Source organism: Neofelis nebulosa, chromosome 3 (assembly GCF_028018385.1).
Source record: "Neofelis nebulosa isolate mNeoNeb1 chromosome 3, mNeoNeb1.pri, whole genome shotgun sequence".
NCBI lineage: Eukaryota > Metazoa > Chordata > Mammalia > Carnivora > Felidae > Neofelis > Neofelis nebulosa.
Window position 1 is genome coordinate 16,646,075 of NC_080784.1, and position 19,744 is coordinate 16,665,818.

Genomic DNA, 19,744 nt, shown 5'->3' on the forward strand with positions numbered 1-19,744 from the left:
CGGAGGAAGCTTGAGTGGTTTGGGCGAGGAACGAGGACAGAGAGAGGAGCTTCCTCAACTCGGGAGGCCGGTGGCCACCTCCCCAGGGCCCTGACGCTCAGCTGGACGGCGTGGCCCAAGCCGGGCGGGCGGGCGGCCGGAAGAGGAGCGCACTGGTGCGGGCGTGAGAGGGCAGAGCTCCTCTGAACCCCGTCCGGGGGGGAGTCCCTGGGCCGCGTTGGGGGCTGGGAAGACGGTTGACACGCAGCTGCAGCCATGCCTTTGACGACTCCCTGGGCAACACTATCCTAAATGTTCAAACCTCTGTTCGCAGAGAACCCCTGTTTCCCACAAAGTGATAGAAAAGCGGAGGAGGGACCGGATAAACCGCTGCTTGAACGAGCTGGGCAAGACGGTACCCATGGCCCTGGCGAAGCAGGTAACGTCAGAGGCCGAGCTAACAGAGCCAGGCGCTGGGGATCCTCAGCTGCCACGCTCGGCAGGGATGCAGGGAGTCTGGAGACGGAGAGGCCTTTGCTGCGGCCTCTTCTCCCCGGGGATCGAGCTCTGGGCGAGCCCCAGGCGGCCCTCGCGCGGATCCGCCCCAGCGCCTGCTCGCTGCCCGGGATAAAGCCGTGCACCCAGCCTGCCCGGGTTGGCTCGCGCTCGCTGGGTCGCTGCGAGGAGCTCTTCCTCCTTTTGCAGAGTTCCGGTAAGCTGGAGAAGGCGGAGATCCTCGAGATGACCGTTCAGTACCTGAGGGCCCTGCACTCCGCTGATTTTCCCCGGGGAAGAGAAAAAGGTGGGCGCGGGTTGGACAAAGGGGAACCTGGGCGGGGAGCGTTCGCCACACTGGCACTTGGGGCCGGGAGTGGGGGGTCAAAGGGTCCTCGTGAGAGGTCTCCACTCTGCATGCGGCCCGAGGGGGTTGGGGGCGGGCCGAGGTTCTACGTAAGCAAGGGGACAGGAGGACAGGTTTCTGGGGCTGCTGGTTCCGTCCCCTCCTCTCAGGTGGGGAAGGGTGCGGGTCAGGCTCTTAAGGAAAAGGAGTTATTTTGCTTTCGCTGTTCCGGTCTCCAGACTGGGGGTAAGGGCGGACAGGCCTCAAATGGGATCTCGGGCCAGAAAACGTGACGGGAGGGTGCCTCGGGCTCCCGGTGGGGAAGGGGCTGCTCACGGTTTGTTTTTTCCTTCCTGCGGGTTTGCTCGCCGCTCCAGCAGAACTGCTAGCAGAGTTTGCCAACTACTTCCACTACGGCTACCACGAGTGCATGAAGAACCTGGTGCATTATCTCACCACCGTGGAAAGGATGGAGACCAAGGACACCAAGTACGCGCGCATCCTCGCCTTCCTGCAGTCCAAGGCCCGCTTGGGCGCCGAGCCCGCCTTCCAGCCGCTGGGTTCGCTCCCGGAGCCGGATTTCTCCTATCAGCTGCACCCAGCGGGGGCCGAGCTCACGGGCCACAGCCCCGGGGAGGCCTCCGTTTTCCCGCAGGGCGCCGCCCCCGGGCCCTTTCCCTGGCCGCACGGCGCGGCCCGCAGCCCGGCGCTGCCCTACCTGCCCGGCGCGCCGGTGGCGCTCCCGAGCCCCGCGCAGCAGCACAGCCCCTTCCTGACGCCCGTGCAGGGGCTGGACCGGCACTACCTCAACCTGATCGGCCACGCCCACCCCAACGCCCTCAACCTGCACCCGCCCCAGCACCCCCCGGTGCTCTGACGCCGCCTCGCCCGCCAGGGTTCTCCGCGCGCGCCCGGCGCCACGTAGGAAAAACACCGTACGTTGTACAGATGTAAATAGTGTGCCAACAAAAAAGCTGGGTGGGGGAAGGTCAAGAGCAAATTAGTCTCCTGAAGGATCTCCCCCTGGCAATAAACGTTTTCTGATAAAGACCCAAGAGATGGATTTCTTTGTTACCTTCTGCTCCTCCACAACCACCCTCGGAGGTGCCCGAGGGCGAGCGCCTGAGAGGGCCCAGGTGACGGCCATCAGTACTTGGGGGCGGAAGGCGCTGCGAGGTCCGGGGGGGGGGGGGGGGAGCCTAAACGGAGCGTGGCTTCGGGACGGGAATTCGGGGCTCCCTCCCCTCACCCGACTGGAGCGCGTCTTGGGCATTTGCCTCAAGGGAAGGGCGCACGCGAAAAACTGGGGCCCTGGCTCTCAGAAAATGCAAATCAAGGACCCGCCCCAAGCTGGCCCCGGCGGACCGTCGCCAGCTCGGACCTGGGCGCCCTTCCTACCCCGAGGCGAGGCCGGGGGTCGCGCGCGCACCACGCGCCGGCGGGACCCGAGAGCCGCGCAGCTCGGGCCCGCGGGACGCGTGACTGGGTTTACAGCCTTCACACGTCTCCGTAAGACACGGAGCGAGGAAGTAACTTCTGAGTTCTGGCTCAGAAACAACGTCCGACGAAGTTTGTTATTTTAGGATGACAACTCCTCCGCGCGCGGGAGGGCTCGGGGAGGCTGGCCTTGCCTTTTGCGCACAGATCGGCTCAGCTTCGGAGACGCTAGGCGGCCGCGTGAGGAGCCGGCGACCTGCGGCTCCGGGGACGCGCTCCCCAGGGGAGTGTTCCCTCTGCGGCTCCGCCCTCCACCGGCGAGGGGTCGAGACGCAGGACTCTCCGTCCAGGCTCTCAGGCCCGGTGAGAAAAGGCTTCCCTCTCCCCGGGGGAGGGAGGGTGGATTTTAACCTTCTGCTCGACCCAGAACGTAGCGGGGCCAGTTTTCAGGGTCCAGGGGAGACTTGGTTAGTGATCTTTAGGAGATTGGGGTTTTCAATGCCAGTTGGATCTGCGCCTTACCCACAACGCAGCGATACATTTAAAACAGCAAACAAAAATTTTGTTTTTCTAAGACCCAAACGGCAAACTGAGACTTCTGTTGTTTTATGGAAACAGGTAAAATGAACAAGGGATCCAACTGGCTAAAGTTGTGTTTATGGGGCTTTACATTTTTCCCCTTCGTTGATTTTTTTTTCTTTTGTTCCCCTATTTCCTTTTTTGTTCCCTAGCTTTGACGCCCTTTACATAAATAATTCGAAAACAGGTTTTCCTGTTTCCAGAGGCCATTTAACTGAACTACAAGGATTTGTCTTCTCCCAGATCAGCTGGGGAACAATAAATTAACTTACTCCGTTTCTACGGACAGGGTTTCAGGGAGCTCTGACCTAGGCTGTTGACTGAGGTCGTGGAATGAGGTGACCTGGAATTTGTAAACCATCACACTTGATTGTACAGAGACAGTGCAGAAAACAAAGATAAAACCCAGTTCGTTGCGTTGCCCATTAAGTGAACCTTAAACGTGCATGCAAGGGGCAAGGGGATTCTGTAAACCTTAGAAAAGGTCTTGCAGGTAAGGAGTTCTAGCCCTTACACTACATGTCACTACAGTACTTATCTAAAATGTGAGACCCCAACAAATACCTCCTGCCTCATGAACTGATATAGTTAGAACATGAAAGCAAGTGCCAGGCCGGGAAGCCTTCCGGATAACAAATATACATTGCACAGTATGGGATAAAAACAAATTATGCAGAAATGAGAGAATGCGTGGTGCCTATTATCGGAACACATGTCTTACACCCATTTTCATCAGCGCTGGATACAGAATATGAAGAAGGCCTTTCAGGCTTTTTTTTCTCTGAGCATTAAGCCAATCTGAATTCCCTTTGGCAGTGAAGCATTAAAGATATAGTGTTACCCTGGAAATATAAATTATTAATATATTCAGCATTTTTGTCACTTCTCAACTGTTAACCAAATTAGACAAAACTTTCTTTTACTAAGTAGATTTTCTCTTTGGGATTAGCTTTGGGAATGCACAGGGCCACCACAGTAAAAACTTTGGTCATTTACATATAATTTTGCAAACTTCCACTGGCCCATGACAGTCTTTGTACCTCAAATGTTGGTATTCTTGATTTTTTTTTCCTTCTCATTTAACTGTGGAGGATAAAACCCTGCTTTGGATTTACAATGACTTTAGGATAAAAGTCTCCCTCCCCATTCTCTTCCTCCCCCTTTCTGTGTGTGTGTGTGTGTGTGTGTGTGTGTGTGTGTGTGTGTGTGTGTGTGTTGTGTCTTTTTCTGAAACCTTCATCCAAAGTTCCAATTCTCCAGGCTTGGCCAAAAGTCAAACTTGGAATAGTCAGACTTTGCAAAAGATTTAAAAAAAAATGTCACTACAAAATGGAATTGATTCAGATCAGATTGTGACTTTAATGTGTCCTGTCCTGCACTTTCTCTGACAACACATTACTCCCAGCTTCCCTGTCCCAAGCCCCCCCCCCCACCTCCCCCGCCTCTGTCTGAGTCTCTTATGCCCAATCCTTCCACTCTTTCTTTTAAGTAAGTTGTATAGTAATGGTTTCCAAGAGAGGCTCAACCAAACCCAGAAATAACAAAAAACAAAAAACAGTGGGTTTGGCTGGAGGTGACCCATTGTGATACCTCTGAAAAGGGCAACCTCTTGTTTCTTGGGCTTCATCCTTGAGTGGGCAAGAATAAAAATAATCATCCCCATGAAATCAAAGGTTTTCTCCAGAGGCTTGAGGAACAAAGCTGATGGCTGGCGCTTTGGGTCGGTCCCCGTGGCTCTGTAGGGCTAGAACTAGGGGCTCCCAGGCGCTCCAGCCGCCCCTGCCGAAAGGGTGGTAATACAGAGCTCACTTGTGCTTCCAAGCGTTATTGAACACAGTCCATGTGTCAGTGGGGGCCCTCCGGTCTGGGCTGCGAGCTACCAGGCAAGGAAGGCTTGGAATTGCGAGGAACCTGGTAACGGGTGTCTGCATACAGTAACGCACCAAGAAAAAGAAGGCGACGGGGGGCATTCAGTAGGTGCTCAGTAAACATTTTTGTGGAATGACAAAACGAACCCCCTGACAGTGCTGAGCCTCTTGGAATTCTCTATCTTGGCTGGACCGCTTGTTTCCGGCCCTCAGGCCCCCCCCCCCCACTCACTCCAGCAGAGGCGAAGTACTCTGCACACATTCTGAGAGTTGTCAGACACGGCAATGGCTCCCCCTTTGCCTAGAAATTCTACCTGGTGCTCTGGCAGAAAGAGACACCGCTTGGCCTGTTTGGTTAAGGCAGTTAACTCTCTCTGAGGGCCCAGCTAAATGCAGACTCCAAATCCAGGATTTGAATTTGATTTCTGGCCTAGTCTTAGGAGGGTTCTGCTCCTTTGGCATGAGAAAGAGCCAAGATGGGGCTGAGCCAGACTCTGCCCTCTTTTCTGCCACCTCTTTTGGCTTCTGGAGCCAAACTACCTGGATTTTCATTCCGGCTGTGCTGCTCACTAGCTGTGTGCCCTCAGGCAAATTGCTAAGCCTCTCTGTGTCTGTTTCATGATCTATAAAATAGATTAAAAGCGCATAACTTCATGTGGGTTGCTACGACGAGGAAGTGAATTGGTACATTCAAAGCACTCTAGACAGTGTCTGGCCCATAGTGAATGTTCAATAAACACTAGCTATAATAATAATAATGATCTACTACTCCCTCCCTTCTCCCAAAGAGTCAGATCCTCTTCAAAGTAAAAAGCAAAATGTCAAGGCAATCACTAAAAAAGAATCTTAACCCCCCCCCCCCCAAAATTAAGTCCCAAGGCTTGCTCTGGAACAAGGCAAAATTCCCCATTTAGGGCAAGTGGGGCTAGGGAGCTCTAATTCCAGCTCATGGTCAATTTGGGGGCCGGGAGCCCCTCTCCAGGTTATGGCTGGTAGCAGAGCCCCCCTGATAACCTTGAAATGCCATCTCACACCCCTCCACATACAGAAGGCTGACCTGATGTTCTTCTGCAACCGCTCTTGTACCCACCTTCCCACGTGCTCCTTCCAATTACACGTCGACACCTGTTAACATACAACTCTTGGCCCTTGCAAATTCTTTTTGGAATGTGGGGGAAACAAATAAATTCAGTATTCTTTAAGCACACTTTCCTTTTTTTTTTCCCTCAGCATTTCCTCCCTTTTTCCCATGCAAGCCTTTCACCTGTCCTCTCCATCACCCATCTGCTCCGCTTCTGGCCCCAGACTCACCCCCTGATGTGGATAAAGGCTCTAGAGTGATCCTGTCTCAAGTTCTCACTCCCTTTCTCGTTTGCCCTTCAGTCCTGATTCTCCCCACTTTTCGGATTGCTTGGCTTCTGCTATCTGCTTCTCCATGTGTCAGTGGCCTGGCGTACGAACGGGCCTGTGTGGGGCCCCCGGCGAGGAGGGGTATCGCAGGAGTGATCCCTTCAACACTGCTGGTGCTCCCTTCCTGCTCTGCGGCTATACCGATGGTAGTGCTCAGGAGGCGGGCCCAGCCCTGCTCCTGAAGCCCTTTCCCTCCTGCCAACCTTTCCACAGGAAGCAAGCAAGCGTCCCTACTAAGCTGGCTGGCAGATTCTCACTCTTCCTGCACTTTTTCTGGATAAGTTTACTTTTAAGGTCAAGGGTTGCAAGCCCCCTATCCACCTTCTCTACCCACAGAAGGCACATCCTCTAATCGGTAGCAAAATAGACATTTTTATCTCCATCTGACACCTGTATCTACATCTCAAATGATTCTGAGCACAGCGTGGAGAAAAAAAAATGACGAGTTTATCAGATACTCCAAAACCCCAGAACCTGGGGGCCTGTGTGTGTGCACCCAGGAAGGCAGTACACACAGATGCCTGCGTGCGTCAAGCGGTGCAGGCCCCGGGGTGCCTGCACGTATGCACAGGATATCTGCTTGGGTACACAAGTGTGCACATGGGGGGGCAAACTGGGGCCAGAGGAAAGAGCCACCGCTGAAGAGAAGGGCTAGGCTAGAATTTGAGGGAGCCAGCTCTTTCTGGTTGGCTTGGAAGATAAGGAGCAACCGTTATGAAGGTGTGTCCCGTATAGTCTTTGACAAACCCTGTGTACAGTGAGGACAGCTAGAGCAAAGCAGAAGAGAGGCAGTAGGCGGCATTATGCCCAACAGGAAAGTCACCGAAGCCATAGGAGATGGGGTGGGAAACAGCGCAGGAACTCTGGGCGGAGCTAGAGAGGAAAGGACCGCATGAGAACTGGGAACCTGAGCACTTTTTAATTTTCTCTATTCCCAAATGGCCTCCATTATTATGTGTAGTTTTTTTTTTTTTTTCAACGTTTTTTATTTAGTTTTTGGGACAGAGAGAGACAGAGCATGAACGGGGGAGGGGCAGAGAGAGAGGGAGACACAGAATCGGAAACAGGCTCCAGGCTCCGAGCCATCAGCCCAGAGCCTGACGCGGGGCTCGAACTCACGGACCGCGAGATCGTGACCTGGCTGAGGTCGGACGCTTAACCGACTGCGCCACCCAGGCGCCCCTATTATGTGTAGTTTAAAAGCAAGAGTCCATAAAAAATATTAGTTAAAACTTTATAAATATGATAAAACATTTATTTTTTTATTTTTAATTTTTTTAATGTTTACTTATTTTTGAGAGAGAGAGAGAGAGCAGGGAAAGGCACAGAGAGAGGGAGACAGAGGAGCTAAAGCAGGCTCCAGACTCCAGGGTGTCAGCACAGAGCCTGACACGAGGCTCGAACCCACAAACCGTGAGATCATGACCTGAGCCGAAGTCGGACACTAAACATACTGAGCCACCAAGGCGCCCAATAAAACCTTTTAAATACAATATTTCTTTTTTTTTTTTTTAATTTTTTTTTCAACGTTTCTTATTTATTTTTGGGACAGAGAGAGACAGAGCATGAACGGGGGAGGGGCAGAGAGAGAGGGAGACACAGAATCGGAAACAGGCTCCAGGCTCCGAGCCATCAGCCCAGAGCCTGACGCGGGGCTCGAACTCACGGACCGCGAGATCGTGACCTGGCTGAAGTCGGACGCTTAACCGACTGCGCCACCCAGGCGCCCCTAAATACAATATTTCTAAGGGACCTTTTGCAATGTTTCACAAAACAAAAGTCAGCCCCTTCTATCACTGTTTCCTTATAGATCCATCAGTAGAGATGTTCCACAATAAAATAGTTGAGTTTCTACTCAATAACACCAGGGCTTCATTTTTCACATAAACGTGATCTCTAGCTTATATTTATGTCAGAATATAAAACTATGACCTAGCCCCGTTGCTCTTTCCAAATACGACGTCAGGTGTACTTGGTGAAGAAAGAAAAATTGCTAGAGGGAAAAACTGCTAGTGGGTAGCCATGGGGAGAAGAGCTATGACTGCAACCCATCCAGCCTCAGCAAAACTTGGGGGCGGAATCTGGGGGAGCCTACTCTGGGCACTTAGAGGAGCTGTTCTGGAAAAGGTCAAATTGGAGGGAGGCTCATTTGCAAACGCATATTCCGGCCGGAAGCCACAAGCTATTGCATCTGTGAAAGCGTGAAGGGTCGCTGATCTCATAAAGGCTTTCTCCTCTGACATCAAGGAAAGAGGCAGACACGAACACAATTGAACCTCATCCGAATTACATTACGGCTCAGCCAAAAGGGCAAGAGAAACATGGGTTTTGTCAAATCAGAACTGAATCATACCTGTTCTGCCCCTGGGCCCTGGCTGATGACGGCCCAGACCTACGTGCTGAAGGGAGGCCGCATATCACTGCTGGATCGTTCATCTTGGAGGGACAAAATGGAGCAAAACATTTCTTAGAATGCAACTGAAAGTTGAAAGACAAATTTTAACAATTTGAAAGCCACTGAAAGTAGGATTGTGTTATCTGCTTTCTTGGTATGAAAATTACATTGGTTTGTCAGTGAGACCACATTTTCGAATCTCTTCAATTACGAATTAGACAGATGGCAGGAAAGCTGAATATGCTTTGGAGGGTGATGGATGCTTGGAAACGGTGATTCCCAACAAGCGTGGAAGGACCTCCTGTGAGGACAGTCCTGTGAGTAATAACAAAGTGATGTGGAGAAAGAGAATATAGGATGAATTTATGTTGTACCTGATGGGGGTCTCTGGACACAAGGTGTGTGCTGTGGTTTGCAAACTTCTTCCAGGAAAGATCCGTAGTCTGTTTTCTCATCTAACATCTGGTCATACTTTGACGGGACACGGTGAACCTCATCTTCATTAAGGAGGAAGCTGGAGAGCGTCGGTACTGATCCGAGTTCTGGGAGGGAAAGGGAGACACTACTACCAACATCCAGCTTCCAGCTTCTGCAAAAGCCCTCTGGAGGGTCTTCCAGTCACCCTGGAGCTACAGGAGAGAAGGCCACTGGACGAATCAACTCTTTCGCCCTAGAATATATAAATATATCAAGACTTAAATGTTTTCTCCCTTCCCTTCTCCCTTTCTTCCTCTACCCACGCCATCCTGCTCCGATCACCAACTTTTTCTCTTACAGGGTAGGATCCAGTTATCCTGAAGGTCTCTTCTGCGTTCCTTCATCTAGGCAAAGGCATCCGAGGCAACAGAAGGGAAAGTGCTTCGGTTTTACTTTCAGCTCTCCCGGCCTCCAGGTAGACTCACAGTCTGTCTCCCGCTGAGTTACCGCTATGCCTCGGCCAGCCTCTCTCCCTTCTCAGCTCCACATCCACACCGTCATCACATCGGCTTGGTTTTACCTGCTACCTCTTGAATCCGTTCATTGCTATCTCCACTGCCACAGCCAGAGACCAGCCTGCCAATGTCCCCCTTCAGTTCTTCCCACCAATTCTCCCAGCTTCCGTGTTTGCTTCCTCTAATTCACTGTCAACATGGCAGCCAGAGTGATTTCTTTCTAAAACACAAATCCAAAATGCCCGTGTTTAGAATTGTTCAGTGCCTTCCCAGTGCTCTTAGGATAAAGTCCAAGCCCCTGTCAGGTCCTCCTACCGTGGGCCCTGCATACTTCCCAGGCCTCATTGCCTGACACTGTCCCACACTCAACATCAGGCACACAGACTTCTTTCATTGCTCAGGACTACAGAGCTCTCTTTCACGCCGGGTGGGCTATGGCAAACGCCACATTTCAGAGGCAAAGAAAAGTCTCGGGTACCTTTTCCCCTAGGCGACCGGGCAGGGCTCTCAGACCTGCCTACTCTTCTCTGACGAAATATTGATCTGGATTCTCGTCAGGTGTGGGAAGGCATGATTGCAGCAACATTGCGCCCACTCATACAGACCTCTCTGTGACATGGCTTCAGAAGCTCTAGGTATGAAACACTGAAAAAATTACATGAAAATTATGTTCTGGTCTATATGTTTTCCCTGGACTTTTAAAATCAACCAATTAGCATCATTGTTTGAGGCATTCAATATTTTCAGTAAGGCACGGTGATTAAGAACTTGGACTCTGGAGCTAAAATGCTTGGTTTTTTTTTTTTTCTTTTTCTTTTCTTTTTAAGAGATAGAGAGAGAGCGAGAGCACGAGAGGGGGAGGGGGGCAAAGAGAGGGAGAAAAAGAATCTTAAGCAACCACCATGCTGAGCACAGAGCCTGATGCTGGGCTCGCTCAATCCTGTGACCCTGAGATCATGACCTGAACTGAAATCAAGAGTCAGACGCTCAAACGACTGAGCCACCCAGGCGCCCCCTGGCTCCGCCATTTTCTAGCTGTATAACCTTGAACAAATTATTTAACGGCTCTGTGCTTCAGTTCCCTAGTCAAATGGAAGGACGGTACCTACCCCACAGAGGAAATGGGGGAATAGTTAATAGAGCGGTGCCTGGACAATGGTCTGTATCCAGTAATTTAGCTCTTATGGCTGAAATATGCATGAGATTGTTATACAGACTAAAACAATTTCCTTTGAAATTGATAACCTATTAAAAATATTGAATTTCTGCCTTTCACGAAGATGGCGCCGAAGGCGAAGAAGGAAGCCCCTGCCACGGCCAAAGCCGAAGCCAAAGCAAAGGCTTTGAAGGCCAAGAAAGCAGCGCTGAAAGGCGTCCACAGTCATAAAAAAAAAAGAAGATCCGTACGTCACCTACATTCCAATGGCCCAAGACGCTGCGTCTCCAAAGACAGCCCAAATATCCTCGAAAGAGCGCCCCCAGGAGAAACAAGCTTGACCACTATGCCATCATCAAGTTCCCCCTGACTACAGAGTCGGCCCTGAAGAAAATAGAAGACAACAACACTCTTGTGTTCATTGTGGATGCCAAGGCCAACAAGCACCAGATCAAACAGGCCGTGAAAAAACTCTATGACATTGATGTGGCCAAGGTCAACACTCTGATCAGGCCCGATGGAGAAAAGAAAGCATATGTTCGACTGGCTCCTGACTATGATGCTTTGGATGTTGCCAACAAAAATTGGGATCGTCTACACTGAGTCCAGCTGGCTAAATCTAAATATAAATTTTTTCAACAACAACAACAAAAAAATTGAATTTCTAAAAAATGTTTATTTTTGAGGGGTGGGGAGGGGCAGAGATAGAGGAGAGAGAGAGAAACCTAAGCATGCTGCACGCTGTCAGTGTGGAGCCCAAAGTGGGGCTCAATCCCACAAAATCATGACCTGAGCCGAAATCAAGAGTCGGACGCTTAACTGACTGCGTGTGTGTGTGATATTGAATTTTCGAGAAAACAAAAACAAGAACTTCATCGTGTGAACTCATTGTCTCCTTTCTCTTGAGCCAGTCTTAGTGTTTTCCTCTCTGCATCAGAGAAGACATCTAGAATGGAAGAAAGGAAGAGGTTTTTATTTTAGGACTTGCTAGGTATCAGACACAGAAGGTTCTAAATGGAGTTCAGAGCAGCTAAGGGACAGAGTAGGGCGAGGGGATTTGTCTTAAAGCTGCAAACACGCCCACCGGGGAGGCCTTAGCTGAGCTGAGGAAAATTAAGAGATGGCCCAATCCCCCAAAGGCACTCCTTGCGGTCCCTGCAAGGTTCCCTGCCTGGAACAGTGCTGGGCGCACTACTTCATCTCCACGGTAACCTCTGTGGGAGGTCACATCACCCTCAAGTTTCAGATGAAGGCTAACTCAGAGAGTCTGTCCTAAGTCACACAAAGTCTCTTTTGTGGCTGAGCTGGGATTTGAACCATCATATGTTTGCTCCCCAGCCCAGAGCTCTTTCTTCCATGCAACAGCTGCCACAATCAGGAACATTTTCACACTTTCTTAGAACAGTCTGGTTTGGATCTAAGTTCAAGAATACTCTTCTTGTGTCCAGTTGTGGTTTTCTGGGGCCTCAAAACCAGGCAGTTGGATGTCCTAAAGTCTCTAAAATCCAGGTTGAAAAAAATAACCTCCCGTTAAAAGACGAATTACAGAGGTGCCTGAGTGGCTCAGTCACTTAAGCATCTGGCTCTTGATTTCTGTTCAAGTCATGATCTCACAGCTCGTTGAGTTCGAGCCCTACTTGGGGCTCTGCACTGACACTGCAGAGCCTGCTTGGGGTTCTCTCTCTTTCTCTCTCTGTCCCTACCCCCCTCTCAAAATAAACAAATATACTTAAAAAAACCTAATTACAAAAGCAACATATGCTCATTGCAGAAGGCTATAAACACATCCAAAAGTATAAAAGAGGACACAAAAACACCTATAATCCCACCATCCAGTTATAAGCACTAACATTTTTTATACATTTCCTTAAAAACTTACTATGCACACACTAATTTTAAAATAAGTGTTAAATAGCCAGTATGCTTCTATGATATAAAACATTAAAAGTACAAAAGGGTAAACAGTGAAAAGTCAGTCTCCTTCCGACTTCTGCCCCCAGCCATCCAGTGCTTCTCCTGGGAAGCAGTCACTGTTACCAGTTATTTATGTATCCTTTAAAAGATAGTCCGTGCATACACACAAATTAAGTCATTTTACATTTCTCTTTATCTTTAAAAAATTTTTTTTAAGTTTATTCATTTACTTAAGTAATCGACACACCCAATGTAGGGCTCGAACTCACGACCCCGAGATTGAGAGTCACATGCTCCTCTGAATCAGCCAGGCACCCCCAATTCTTTTTATTTAAAAAATTGGTACATTCTTGGGGTGCCTGGGTGGCTCAGTTGGTTAAGCGTCCAACTTGGGCTCAGGTCGTGGTCTCATGGTTCATGAGTTCAAGCCCCGCGTCGGGCTCTGTGCTGACAGCTCAGAGCCTGGAGCCGGCTTCGGATTCTGTGTCTCCCTCTCTCTCTGCCCCTCCCCTGCTCGTGCTTAGTCTCTCTCTCTCTCTCTCTCTCTCTCTCCCTCTCTCTCTCTCTCTCTCTCAAAAATAAAATGAGATCATCCCATAAATACTGCATCTGAGACAGGAATCAGAAACCGCATCCTGTGGGCTGCCCCTATAATGGGATGTGTGATGCTGTCTCTGGACAACATCCTTCTGGTAAATCACGTCTTTCTAAGTAGTAAGGGCCACTGGGTCTAAACAGCTTGCCTGTTCTACCCGTTACCATTCTGGCTTCCAAACTGCTTGGAGCTCCCTGAACTTGCCAAGCCCTCTCCTGCCTTTGCAAACACCCTTGCCCCTTTCTTCTAGAAAGTGGTTCCACCACCACCCCCAACCTCCTGAGCTCCCCTCTTTCCCTGCTGAACTGCAGCCTCCCCTTTGAGATGGCTTCACCTGCTCTTCTGGACGGCTTCCCCTGAAGCCCCGCCTCCCTACCTCCCCCTCTCATTAGGCCCTTCTGTGTGTTACTCACTCCACCTGCCAAAGCCCCAGTCAGTCGTTCATTTCACAATACCTGTTAGGTGCCTAAGCCAGGGATTGAGGAAATGGGGAGTAAGGCAAGCGATGGCCATGATTAAGCCTATATAGCCTAATAGAAGGAATCAGGCAAACAACTAGTAAAGTGTGATAAATGCTAAAAAGGAACATGTGGGGTGCTGGTGGGGGCAGTGTCCCCAGCAGAGGCTCCCAACTGGTCCAAATGGGACAGAGAAAGGGGCATTTCAGCTGATGCCTGAAGGAAGAATAGGAAGTGAGTTGGGGAAGTAAAGGAAGAGGGTTTCAGGTAGAAAAGACATCTTGTATGAAGGCTCAGAAGCATGAAAGAGGAACTTTTAAGGAATTCATGGTTGCCCAGATGACTAGTGAATTGCTTTAAGATTTGACCAGATATGCCTTTTAAAAAGATCACTCTATAGCCTGGTGGTTGCCAGAGCAGGGGGGAGGGGAAGGGCAATGGGTGAAGGGGAGTGGAAGGCACAGGCTTCCAGTTCTGGAACACAGATGGGACGAGAGCTACAGCACAGGCAATACAGTCGGCCAAACTGTAGTAGCCTTGTATGGTGACAGATGGGAGGTATGCCGTGGTGAGCACAGCCTAACATAAAGAGTTGATGAATCACTATGTCGTATACCTGAAACTAATGTAACATCGTGTCAACTATACTTCAATAAAAAGAATTTTTTAAATAAAAAGATCACTCCGATTTCTGTGTAGACTGAGTCTTCAGCACAAGAATGGAGATGGGGGGACCCGTGTTCGTAGCATCTACACGAGATTTCTCTCTACAGAGTTGAAACCCAGTATCAGTTTACTCAAGTTTTAGGATTCTGCATTATTTTTGACAGCTGATTGTTTCTGAGACTTTTTATTTATTTTGAGAGAGACAGAGACAGCATGAGTAGAGGAGGGACAGAGGGAGGGAGAGAGAGAGAGAATCCCAAGCAGGCTCTGCACTGCCAGCACAGAGCCCATTGTGGGGTTTGAACCCACAAACCCATGAGATCATGACCTGAGCCGAAACCAAGAGCCACCCAGGCACCCCTGTTTCTGAGCCTTTTAAAAGGGCACTAGATTAGGGACACACGGGTGGCTCAGTCGGTTTAGTGTCCAACTCTTAATTTCAGCTCAGGTCATAATCTCACAGTTCATGAGTTTGAACCCCACGTCGGGCTCTGTGCTGACAGTGTAGTCTCCTTGGGATTCTTTCTCTCTCTCTCTGCCCTCCCCCCTACTCTATCTCTCTCAAAAATAAACAAACATCAAAAGAAGATAAAAAGGGCACTAGAATGAATGAATGAATGAATGGGCAATAGATTATATTCCTCTCTTTAGCACCGGAATGTAGCAGAGGTTATAGCACAGCCTAGGGGCTCAAGAAAGGTCTTTAAACGACCAATGGAAGCCCATAGCTTACGCCCTAAGATTAGGCTCATTTCTTGTTAAGCAGAATAGAGCAAGAATGCAACACCACACGGAGTCTCCTACTGTTCCTATTAAAACATACTATCAAATTAAAAACAACATCATCTTTATTAAACTAACCCCAATTTCCAAACTGGCACAACACGTGACAAGCATTAGCTACAGCAGTGGAAGCAACCCAAAGGTCTAACCGTAAGCGGCCACTGAAACAGATCCCTGTGCAGGCAATGCCGGGCACGAATGACAGTGGTAAGGGGAGTGTGAATTACCTGCGCACAAGAATAAAGCCGGAGGGAAACGCGGCCGAATTGACTGCCGTGCCGGTGACGGCATTGCCAATGTTAGGGAAGAGACTAACGATAACAAAATGCTTCATAAGAACTAAACACCTTTTAAAATCTTTCATTGTAAAATTAAAGACGCAGGAAACCACAGGAAACAACTATTGGTTTGATGTATTTTAAGGCGGACACTCTCAACTACCCCGCAGGTCAAGAAACAGAACCCGGCCATCTCCATGTCGCCTCAGCAGGGTCCCCAGCCCTTGATCCCCAACCACGTAGCCACTGTCCTGACTTCCACAGCAACCACTTGCTTGGATATTTAAAAATAGCTTTATCACCCAAACGCGCATCCCTGGACGGTAATATAGTTTCGTTTTTGTCTTGCTCGTCTAAACAAGATTTGATATATCTTCTAAATCTTCTTTAACCTGTAGACTCTCCCCTCCATCCGGGTTCATTTCCTTACAATTTATCTGTTGGGAGGCCCACGCCATTTGGCCCTGGAGGGTCTTGCAGAGGCTGGATTTTGCTGGTGGTCAACTCGTGCCCCGCTCAACACGTTCCTCTTGCGTTTCCTAGCCTGCAGCTGGATCCAGAGGCTAGATCAGACTCAGGTTGGATTCCTTTGACAAAACGAAGCACTCCGTTTTTATTAAACCGGAATGAACTATTAGTAAATCCTGCATTTCACCTTGGGCTCCCTCAGACTTGTTCCCAGCTCTGCCTGTCTGCTCTGCTCTTGGATGTCCGTCTGTCCGTCGGGAAGATGCTCACCGTGTCCTTGCACATCCCCCTTTTGGCCCTAAGAGTTCGCTGGCCTGATCAGCATCTCTGACGCAGAGGGAAGCCACTAGTCTCTCACTGCTTTGGGCAGAGGCTGGCCTGGCCTGCTGACTGTATTCACTGACAGGACACCCACGAAGCTTCACGGAATGGACACATTCTCTCCTCCTCCACTCCAACATACTTGTCTTTTCCACACTTGTTTCCCAAATATGTCTTTCAATCATACTGAAGGGGGGAAAATGATTTTAAAGTTTTATATTTTTTTAACGTTTATTTATTTTTGAGAGAGAGTGAGACAGAGCTTGAGCAGGGGAGGGGCAGAGAGAGAGGGAGTCCCAGAATCCGAAGCAGGCTCCAGGCTCTGAGCTCTCAGCACAGAGCCCGATGTGAGCCACCCAGGCGCCCCTGACTTTAAAGTTTTAAACTATTCCAGGTGGCTCAGTCCGTTGAGTGTCCAGCTTTGGCTCAGGTCATGATCTCACAGTTGGTGGGTTCAAGCCCGTTGAGTGTCCGACTTCGGCTCAGGTCATGATCTCACAGTTCATGGGTTCGAGCCCTGCGTCGGGCTCTGTGCTGACAGCTCGGAGCCTGGAGCCTGCTTCGGATTCTCTGTCTCCCTCTCTCTCTGCTCCTCCCCTGCTCATGCTCTGCCTCTCTCTCAAAAACTAATAGATGTTAAAAAAAAAAATTTAAGTTTGAAACCGTTCCAGGGACCTCACTGAAAATTCTGAAACACACCTTCGCTTTTTATCTTCCGAATGCACTTTTGTCCCAGAGGCATTCAAAACAACAGGATAGTTACCCGATCACTGTCATCAGCATATCCTACAAGCCAGCTGGTCAGAAATGAAGTCTGATCACGGTAGTGGATGGCTTACGACGGTCGTGCTAATAACCAAAGTTTATGGAGCACTGTTTTTTGAAGAATTAAAACTACCTCAGCAGTGGATTTCTCCAGAGGTAGAATAAACAGATCCTATTTTTCAGATCAGATTGAGTCACATGCCATCCCGGCCTCACATGCCAATGACACAGCATTTAATTCGGGAGTCGGCCTCGGCACTTTCCTCTCTCGCCTCTACACACAGTCCTTCGCCCAAGGCTTACATTTTTCCACTTGTCCACACGGCCCGTGACACTCTGCAGTCCAAGCCACTATTTCTCATCAACAACACTGCGTGGCCTAACTGGACATCCAGGCTACACTTTTAGCTCCTCCAAACCCATTCTCCACACAGCAGTCTGAGCGGTCGGTTTACGTGGAGTTCAGATCGTATTTTCCTTTCCTTCCCCACCAGTGACTTCAATCACCTCTCGCTGCTGCAGTGAACTCCAAACTCCCCACCGCAGCCCGGAGGTGGGTTCCAGACTCCTGTCCACCCCTCCCACCTCCTCATCCCTGTTCTCCCCACGGGTCTCCCTGTGCTGCCCGCCTGCCGGGTCTTCCCTCGGTTCCTCTAAGTGGCCGTCCTCCTCGGCCTGGGGCCCTCGCACACTCTCTCCCTCACTCTCACGCTTTCCCTGTCAAGTGCCACTCACTTATCCACTAAAAAACCCACTAGGGGAAACCTGTTGCTTTTCTCTCTTTCAAACTACTCATCATAATTATTTTAAAATGTGGTCAACACATATACAACCTAAAATTAACCAGTTTCACCGTTTTCAAGTGTATGGTTCCATAGCATTTAGTACATTCACACCGTTGGGCAACTGTCCCCAACCAGCCATCTGCAGAACCTTCTCGTCTTTGCTTCCTGAAACTCCGTGCCCTCTAATAACTCCCCATTCCTCCCTCCTCCTGCTCCCTGGCACCCGCCCTTCTACTCTCTGTGTGAATGTGACTCCTATAGGTGTCTCATGTAAGTGGAACCAGTCGACGTTTGTCCTTTTGGTGGACAAACCTCTGGCTTACTGCACTTAACCAATAATGTCTCAAGGTTCATCTGCATTCTAGCATGTGTCAGAATGCCCTTCTTCTTTAAGGCTGAATAATATTCCATTATATGTATAGATCACATTTTGTTTATCCATCCACCTGTTGATGGACACCTGGGTGGCCCCCACCTTTTGGCTACTGTAAATAATGCTGCTACGAACATGGGGGTACAAACATCTGTCCAAGCCTTCTTTCAGTTCTCCTGGGTATATGCCCAGAAGGGGAATGGCTAGGTCATATGGTAATTCTGTTCTTAATTTTATAAGGAACCACATAACTGTTTTCCACAATGACCGCACCACATTATATGCCCACAAGCGACACACAAAGTTTCCAATTTCTCCCCATCCTCACCCACGCTTGTTATTCTCTGGTTTGACAGCAGCCGTCCTAAAGGGTGTGAGCTGGTATCGCGTTGTGCATTTCTCAAATGATGGAAGTTGAGCATCTTTTCATATGTTTATTGTCCACTTGCGTATCTTTGGAGCAAGGTCTATTCAGGTTCTTTGCCTATTTTTTTAATTGGGTTGGCTTTTTGTTGTTGAGTTGTGGGAGTTATTTATATATTCTGGATATTAACCTTTCATCAGATATGTGATTTGCAAATATTTTCTCCCATTCTTTGGGCTGTTGTCTCACTCTGTTACAGACAGTGTCCTTTTAGGCACAAAAGTTTTAAATTTTGATAAGGTCCAAATTATCTATTTTTCCTTTTGTTGCCTTGCTTTGGGTGTCATATCCAACAAATCACTCACGAGTTTTTTTTTTTTAATTGTTTTAATTTATTTTGAGAGAGAGAGAGAGAGCACGTGAGCAGGGGAGGAGTGGGGGGGCGGGGGGAGAAGGAGAGAATCCCAAGCAGGCTCTGCACCGTCAGCACAGAGCCTGATACGGGGGTTCGAGCTCATGAACTGCAAGCTCATGACCTGAGCTGAAATCAAGAGCCGGACACTTAACAGACTGAGCCACCCGGGCGCCTCTCACAAGTTTCAATTATGTTTTTATCTGAATTTTTATTCTATGAATGCCTCCTGCTATAGACTATATATTACACAAAGGCAGAAACCTATTTCACTCACCATCCTATGGAACACTGGCAGGTGTTCCGATATATATATTTGTAGTCTGAGGAACACATATTTTCTGATGTTTTATAACTTGTGATATACACTATGGTACCCTATTAACTTATTTATATGAAAAATATTAATAAATGTGATTTCTGTGTGCTATTTAATTATCTTTTGTTTGAAAAGGCACACTAAATTAAGGTGCATACATTTAAAGAAAAACTTAAGTTTCAAGAAATGTTGGGGAAAAAATTAAACACAGCAGAAACTATTGTCAATGGCTTATTTGAAAACCATTTCCCCCCCAAACCTTTACAGATCAAAAAGGAAATGACTAAAAACACATCTCTCAGGTTTAATCTGTCCATTGCAAATGTGATGTGACTTCACTATATATTTCTTCATCGGCAGTTTTTCAAAAGTGGTATAGACCTGCTTCCTAGCTTAAGAGAGAGCCTGGAAAAAATGCTAAAAGAGCCTTCCATTTCTTTCTGACTTCGTGAACTTTTAGGAGAAAGTTAAAAAGCATTTTTCTGCCACGTAGATCAAGCAAAACCAGAAGGGGTTCTCTTCAATTGTTTCTCTTACTTGCTGCTGGGATTTAAAACTAAATGGGGCTTGTATTGTCACCTGGGAAACAGCAGGGGGAGCTCATGAGGTTTTTAAGTCAGCTGTTACCAGCCACCCTTCCCCCTCC

The 19,744-nt window shown here is 48.9% G+C and overlaps 1 protein-coding gene, 1 long non-coding RNA gene and 1 pseudogene across 2 annotated transcripts in view; 2 read left to right on the forward strand and 1 right to left on the reverse strand.

Moving 5' to 3' along the window:
* The first annotated feature begins 255 nt into the window (after window positions 1-255).
* HELT (helt bHLH transcription factor) lies at window positions 256-1,868 on the forward strand. Its single transcript, XM_058723297.1, has 4 exons — window positions 256-276; window positions 314-418; window positions 685-781; window positions 1,198-1,868. The coding sequence occupies exons 1-4, from the start codon at window positions 256-258 to the stop codon at window positions 1,695-1,697; spliced, it is 723 nt and encodes a 240-aa protein (XP_058579280.1). The 3' UTR covers window positions 1,698-1,868.
* Window positions 1,869-8,529: 6,661 nt separating this feature from the next.
* Window positions 8,530-19,744, reverse strand: part of LOC131506414 (uncharacterized) — a 46,824-nt gene continuing 35,609 nt past the window's right edge. The window contains exon 3 of the long non-coding RNA XR_009258919.1: window positions 8,530-9,051. This is a non-coding gene — a long non-coding RNA (uncharacterized LOC131506414). The remainder of the gene's footprint in view (window positions 9,052-19,744) is intronic.
* On the forward strand, window positions 10,707-11,246 carry LOC131506413 (large ribosomal subunit protein uL23-like; annotated as a pseudogene).